This window comes from Myotis lucifugus, unplaced genomic scaffold, assembly GCF_000147115.1.
Source record: "Myotis lucifugus unplaced genomic scaffold, Myoluc2.0 scaffold_130, whole genome shotgun sequence".
NCBI lineage: Eukaryota > Metazoa > Chordata > Mammalia > Chiroptera > Vespertilionidae > Myotis > Myotis lucifugus.
Window position 1 is genome coordinate 1,134,181 of NW_005871178.1, and position 7,441 is coordinate 1,141,621.

The window sequence follows — 7,441 nt, forward strand, 5'->3', positions numbered from 1 at the left end:
TTTGGCTCAGTGGATGGAGCGTGGGCCTGTGGACCAAAGGATCCCGGGTTCAATTCCAGTCAAGGGCATGTACGTTGGTTGCAGGCTCCTCCCCAGCCCAGGCCCTGGCTGGGGCACATGCAGGAGGCAACCAATTGATGTGTTTCTCTCACATTGATGTTTCTCTCTGTCTTTCCCTCTCTCTTCAATTCTCCCTAAAAATCAATGGGAAAATATCTTGGGCGAGGATTAAAACAACAACAACAACAACAACAAAATGGGCAGAGGACCTGCCTGAATTGATATTTCTCCCAAGACAACATACAAATGGCAAACAGACATATGAAAAGATGCTCAATGTCACTAATCATCAGGGAAATGCAAAAAAAAATCACAATGAGTTATCACCTCACACCTGTCAGATGGCTATCATCAATAAATCAACAAACAACAAGTGTTGGTGACGATGTACTCAAAAGGGAACCCTCATGCACTGTTGGTGGGATTGTAAATTAGTATAGCCATATGGAAAACAATATGGAGATTCCTCAAAAAAATTAAAAATAGAACTTTCATATGATCCAGAATTCCACTTCTGAGTATTTACCTGAAGAAAACAAAAATTCTAATTCAAAAAGATATATGCACCCCTATGTTCATTGCAGCATTACTAGTAATAGCCAAAATATGGAAGCAACCTAGATGTCCATCAATGAATGGACATCAATGGAATATTATTGAGTAATAAATAAGAATGAAATTTTGCTGTTTGCAACAATATGGATGGACCTAGAGGGTATTATGCTAAATGAAGTAAGTCAGACAGAGAAAGACAAATACCATATTATTTCACTTATACATATGTGGAATCTAAAAAACAAAATAAATGAATAAACAGAAACAGGCCCAGAGATACAGAAGAGAACAAGCTTAGTTGCCAAAGGGGAGGGGCTATGAAATGGGAATAATGTTTTAAAAATCTATTAGGTGACAGGTACAGTTCTAGGCCCTGGAGATATAAGGTTGAAAAGACTGAGCTTTAGAATCCATAGAATAAATGTTCCCAGTTTCTCAAGTGACCCTAATGCACATTCATTTAAAAAAAGAGAGAGAACATAGGAGTAAATCTTCATGTCCTTGAGTTAATGGTTTCTAATATATGATACCAAAAGCACAAGTGACAGAAGAAATAGATAAATAGAACTTCATCAGAATTTTTAAAAATTTTGTGATTCCAAGTATACTATCAAAAAAGTGAAAAGGCAACCCCAGAATGGGAGAAAATATTTGCAAACCATAAAGCCAATAAGAATCTATTACCCAGAATACATAAAGGACTCTTACAACTCAAAAATAAAAAAGCAAATATCCGAGGTAGCATGGAGGGACCTGGAGAGTATTATGCTAGGCAAAATAAGCACGTCAGAAAAAGACAAGTATCACATGATCTCTCTTAAATATGGAATCTAACGCACAAAATAAAATGATGAATAAAACAGATCCAGAGACATAAAAGCATGGAACAGACTGACAAATCTCAGCAGGAAAGAGGAGGTTAGGGAAGGGGGGTAGATTAATCAAAAAACTTATATGCATATATGCATAATCCATGGACAGACAATAGTGCAGAGAAGGGGGTAAATGAGGGTAAAAGGGGAAAATAACATAAAAAATTAAAAATGGATAAATTATTTGAATAGGCATTTCTCCAAAGAAGCTCTACATGTCCAATAAGTACATGAAAAGATGTTCAAAATCCTTAGTCATTAGGGAAATACAATGACTAAGCTATAATGAGGTACACTTCACAACTCTTAATATTGATAAATGAAAGAAGAGAGTTTGAAAAGAACAGATACTGTGTAACTACATTTATATGACACCTTGAAGAAGGGGAAACTATCCTATATAATATAATAAAAGGCTAATATGCAAATCAACCGAATGGCCGAACCACCAGTCGCTATGGTGCGCTCTGACCACCAGGGGACAGATGCTCAATGCAGGATCTGCCCCCTGGTGGTCAGTGCGCTCCTACAGGGGGCACACCACTCAGCCAGAAGCCAGGCTCATGGCTGGTGAGCGCAGCAGCAGTGGTGGGAGCCTCTCCTGCCTCTGCGGCAGTCGGACATCCCCGAGGGCTCCCGGACTGCAAGAGGTCATAGGCCAGACTGAGGGACCGCCCCCCCCCCCCGCCCCGTGCGCTAATTTCATGCACCAAGCCTCTAGTACAAATAATAAACAGATTAGTGGTTACCAGGAGCTTGAGAGAGGAAGGCTGATTAGGTAAACTGTGTGTGTATGTTGTGTGTGTATGTGTGGAGGGGTGTTATATGCATAAAAATGAATGAATGAAACTCTTAAACGTCCATATAGTTGGGTGCCTTCCACTTTGTGGGAACAAGGCATGATAAAGCTAGGAGAACATGCTTATCTCCTTCCTCGGAGCCTTCATTATGAGCTTTGGACCAGTAATTAGTGCCACTCCTGGTCACTCACCTCCATTCTCCACCTACTCCCTCACCATCCATCTGTTTAAGGCATAACTCTTGTTCTACTTCCAAGAAGTTTCTTTGGATCTCTGGTGTCCTTAGAGCATGCTGTCTATACTCTTATATTTAGTCTTCACTGGTATTGGTTTAACTTGAAGGTTAGGCTGAGTAGACAAGTTTAAACTCCTTGGAGCCAAGGATTCATGTCTTCAGCACCTAGAACAGGACTTTGTGTATATAACAGGCCCTGGCGTACTTCTCTTAAAGGATTTTTGTGTCTAAACAGGTAAAAATTGGTGTGAAGAAGACATGGAGAATGGAGGATGTGAATACCTATGTCTGCCAGCACCACAGATTAATGATCACTCCCCAAAATACACGTGTTCCTGTCCCAATGGGTTCAACCTACGGGCAAATGGCCGGGAGTGCCAAAGTAAGACTCTTTACTTTTCATCCACTAGCCAGACATACAACAGGCTACAATAAGACACTAGCTATGAAAACTAGCCTGGATTTTAAGAATTCTGTTTTAACTAACTCTAGGAATAGCTTTGAGAACATGCCTGGTACTAGTGCCTACCAGGTACTCATGGCTTTACTTCAGAGTTGACTTTTAACTCATTTCAACATCAGATGAGTCTTTAAGTGACACTTTTGTCAAAGTATTAACAGGCCTCTTACTGACTAGTCCCATAACAACACTGAGCTAGGCAACATGCAGATAACAGAACAAAGCCTTAACATTTCCTCTGAAGAGAGAGGCCTGAAATGCACAAAGAAGGTTATAGTCACAGGAAACCTCATGGCCCCAGTGCGTGACACTATCTTAAACTCACACTTCAACTTACATTTTTAGTCTTCTGTTCTTAGCTTTTGGTTAAGCGGCAAATTCAACTCACATGTTGTAAGCAAGGAGTTCATATTGTGAGGTTTTTATTAGTTTAATCCTGAGTCCCTGCAGGGACTAGCTCCGTTTACTGAGAAAGTAGTTGCAAGACAATCTGGGGTAAGACTAGTATGCCTGGTCATCTGTTTTCAAGAGCATTTCTTTTTTAAAAAAATATTTTTATTGGTTTCAGAGAGGAAGGGAGAGGGAGAGAGAAATATCAATGATGAGAGAGAATCATTGATTTGCTGCCTCCTGCATGCCCCCCTACTGAGGTATCAAACCCACAACCCAGGCATGTGCCCTGATTGGGAATCGAACAGTGACCTCCTGGTTCAACCACTAAGCCCCCGCTGCCAGGCTCACGGGCATTTTTTGTAACTTTCAGGAGCCTGGACATTGCTTAGAGGGGTCATGAAGTATGGCTGTGTGTCTTTTTAAATGGTCAAATTTCAAATGCTTGCTCTTCTGCCTAAAGTCTCATGTGTCTGGTTTTGTCCGAAGACTGCTGTTTCTCCCAGATTTGATACATCCACCATGCAACTTAGTTCAGCAGTGATTTGTCTGTTTCCCGTGCTATTAAAATAACCTAGCCAGGGCTCATCTGGACTAAACAACTAGCCACTCTGGAACCTTGGCATTAACCAGGTTCTTGGTTTTTATAATTCAGGTACTGCAACTACTATGACTTACAGTGAGACAAAAGATACCAACACAACAGAAATTTCACCAACTAGTGGACTAGTTCCTGGAGGTATTGGGTTCAGTATTGCAAACTGTTAATCTCAACTAACAGCCACACTTTGTATCTATTACTTAAATAATTAATACAGCCTTTAACTACTAGCTCTCCCGATTGGTAACCTACTTTTAAACTGCAAAGACTAAGAAGCTTCGAGTCTTAGTCTGACCTGACTTATTAAGGTTTGTGTTAGAGAAATGTTAATGAAATGGCTATAACAGCATGTGACTCTCAAATACTTCTAGATCAGTTGTTGCTGCTATACAATCATAGATACTGAGCATCGTGATGGATGCAAGGGTATGAGGCTCTCCACGAGATGGGTGCATTTCCAAGTCTGAGTTCAGATTCTTCTAAACTGATTCTTTTTATCCGCCTATAGGGATCAACGTGACCACAGCAGTATCGGAGGTCAGCGTTCCCCCAAAAGGGACTTCTGCTGCATGGGCCATCCTTCCCCTCTGTAAGTCGATTCTTCATATATGTGGAGCCCATGAACTTCTTAGATACCAGATGGGCATTTATAGTTCATCTAGAGACATACTTCCCGTGGCCCCTTGTACTTTCATAGCTCTCATGATACTGAATTACATTTTACTCCCTCCCCAACATGGCACACTGAGTTGAGAGTCCATGCCTTTCTCTTCAGTGGTATCCTTCCCACAGTGACTGGCAGTGATAAATGTTCAGCTATTACATGAAGGGTGCTTATAGCTTTCTACTTCAGAATGGCATATCCCCTTTCACAATAAGTCCCTTTAAGTAAAGAAAACTGTTCTAATTCTCTTTGAAATATATATAGTATTTCATACCGAGGAGATAAAATGATCAAATGCTTTCTTGAAGAATTATAGGACATATAGGAAGTAAATTAAAAAGTTAGGAATTTTCAAACCCAGGGAGATGGACCTCTAAAGCTACTATTGAGTATGTGAATGCTAAGGCACTATGCTATAATGGCCTCTTTATCCTAAATTACTGGATTGCAAGCTCAGTGAACACACTAGGAGGACTCCTTGAAGAGCTCTCCATAAGCTTCCACAATTTCAATTCGTTCTGCCTGGGAAGGGGCCCTGGACACTATGTTTGCCCAGTCTAGAGAATAACACTTAACCATTGGTCTGACCTGGTTTCAAGCTCCTGCCCATTTAGATTCTAACTTCTGGTTATATCAGCATCATAGAACATGAAACTTTTAGGAATGTCGCTTATGGATTCATGAACATGATCTTTTTTCTGTGTTTTGAGACTAGACCTTGCTTAGTTGCCTTCGAACTTTTTTCAGTGCTCTTAGCAATGGCAGCAGTCGGTGGCTACTTGATGTGGCGGAACTGGCAACACAAGAACATGAAAAGCATGAACTTTGACAATCCCGTGTACTTGAAGACCACTGAAGAGGACCTGTCTATAGACATTGGTAGACACAGTGCTTCGGTTGGACACACGTACCCAGCAGTAAGTCAGCTTTGTGTCCTCTATGCCATTGCTTGCAGTAAGACTTTGTGGTAAGGAGACTTCAAACTCAAGCTATGACTGTCTGGGCTAGGAAGAGCCAGTAGGATCATGGACCCACCAAATACTTCATTTATTAGAGATTACACAGTCTAGCCTGTTAGAACATAAGTCAGTCAGTTGATCAGCACCTGCCCCGTACAGGATGACAAGTAAGTCAACTTCAGGGCATCACTATACTATTGGAGGAATTTTTGGTTATAGAAACTACATGTAAATATTTGCATGAACCAAGTAGCTCCTTTTTGAACTGTTAAATAAGTAAATTGGCATATCATATATAGGAGAGTTAGCTTCAGTGTATTGAGCAAGATTGGCATATCATATATAGGAGAGTTAGTCAGTGTATTGAGCAAGATTCTTTGGGCCAAAATTACCAAATGCTTGGAAGTGTCCTATCCCACCTAGTATAGCTAGCTAGCTTTTCACTCAGTCACTTGTTCTTTAGTTGAAACCCAAATGGAGTATTTGGCCTTCATTTAGGGACCAGTCTGAACAAAACAAGTGCTGAGCACTCCCTCTCCAACATTCTGGTAAAACAAAGAATGGTAGCCAATTCATGGCACACGTGTGTCTGTCTATCCATATTTTTCTCCAGGACTTGAGATCATTAAGTAGAAGATGCAGAATTAGTCACACTATTTCCTCTCTCTACCAAGTAGATACAGCTAAATTCAAGTTAAACTGCATTAGTGACACAACTCAATACTATTTTGGATCTGACTTCCCTTCTATGTACCTTTGAGTTCTGAATGGCCAACTCAAAAGCAAGGTCCATTTTAGTGACTAGAAGTGCTACCAATGAGTGATCAAGCTCACTCCATATTTTTTCTTTTCCACAGATATCAATTGTAAGCACAGATGATGATCTAGCTTGACTTCTGAGACAAGTCTCAACCTTTGAGATCCAAACCAATAATTCCCCAATTTGGAATGGTAACCGAGCCAGCAGCTGAAGTCTCTTTCTTCCTCCAGCCTGGAAGAACATCAAGATATCTGCGTTGATCAAGCTTGTGTACTTGACCGTTTTTATATGACTTTCATAAATATTCCTGTCCACACTCTGCTTCAGCTTTGGATGTGGTTCCCTATAACCCTTGAATTTCTAGACAGTATTGCCACCTCTGGCCAAATATGCACTTTCCCTAGAAAGCCATATTCCAGCAATGAAACTTGTGCTATAGTGTATACCACCTGTACATACATTGTATAGGCCACCTGTAAATATCCCAGAGAACAATCACTATTCTTAAGCACTTTGAAAATATTTCTATGTAAATTATTGTAAACTTTTTCAATGGTTGGGACAATGGCAATAGGATAAAACGGGTTACTAAGATGAAATTGCCAAAAAATTTGTAAACTAATTTTGTACCTATGAATGAAATCTTTGACCTCAATGGAGGTTTGCAAAGACTGAGTGTTCAAACTACTGTACATTTTTTTCCAAGTGCTAAAAAAATTAAACTAAGCAGCTTAACCATGGTTTATGCCTATTCCTCTAGGAGAAACTATAAACAGTCTAAATAGTATCAAATGTTCTAATTAAATATATGAGCTATAGGTTTTGATGTTGTAAATTAAGTCTATAATATTACTATTTTTTAATAACCAAATGCAAAAAGGACAAGGTACTACTAAATATTTCCTCTGCAATAATTTATTTTCTAAAAAAAAAAAAAAGCTAAGGTAGCATGTACCTTGAATTCCTCTTGCTTAGAGGAAACTTTCTTTTCTCATTGTTTTCTGATCTAGAAACATATGCTAAGATTTCTATCAATTCGGCTTCTTCATATTAAATTTATTTTTCCATGTTCTATAATTATACAT

At 39.6% G+C, this 7,441-nt stretch overlaps 1 protein-coding gene across 3 annotated transcripts in view; it reads left to right on the top strand.

Moving 5' to 3' along the window:
* Window positions 1–7,091, top strand: part of VLDLR (very low density lipoprotein receptor) — a 34,149-nt gene extending 27,058 nt beyond the window's left edge. Inside the window, exons 15-19 of one of the 3 annotated variants that reach the window (XM_023758431.1) lie at window positions 2,758–2,904; window positions 4,028–4,111; window positions 4,482–4,562; window positions 5,385–5,554; window positions 6,454–7,091. In XM_023758431.1, the coding sequence (XP_023614199.1) occupies window positions 2,758–2,904; window positions 4,028–4,111; window positions 4,482–4,562; window positions 5,385–5,554; window positions 6,454–6,489 (518 nt within the window). In that variant the 3' untranslated portion in view covers window positions 6,490–7,091. Of the gene's footprint in view, window positions 1–2,757; window positions 2,905–4,027; window positions 4,112–4,481; window positions 4,563–5,384; window positions 5,555–6,453 lie in introns of those variants that run through there. The other 2 variants (XM_006094109.3, XR_002830575.1) reach the window with 2 other exon arrangements.
* The last annotated feature ends 350 nt before the right edge of the window (window positions 7,092–7,441 follow it).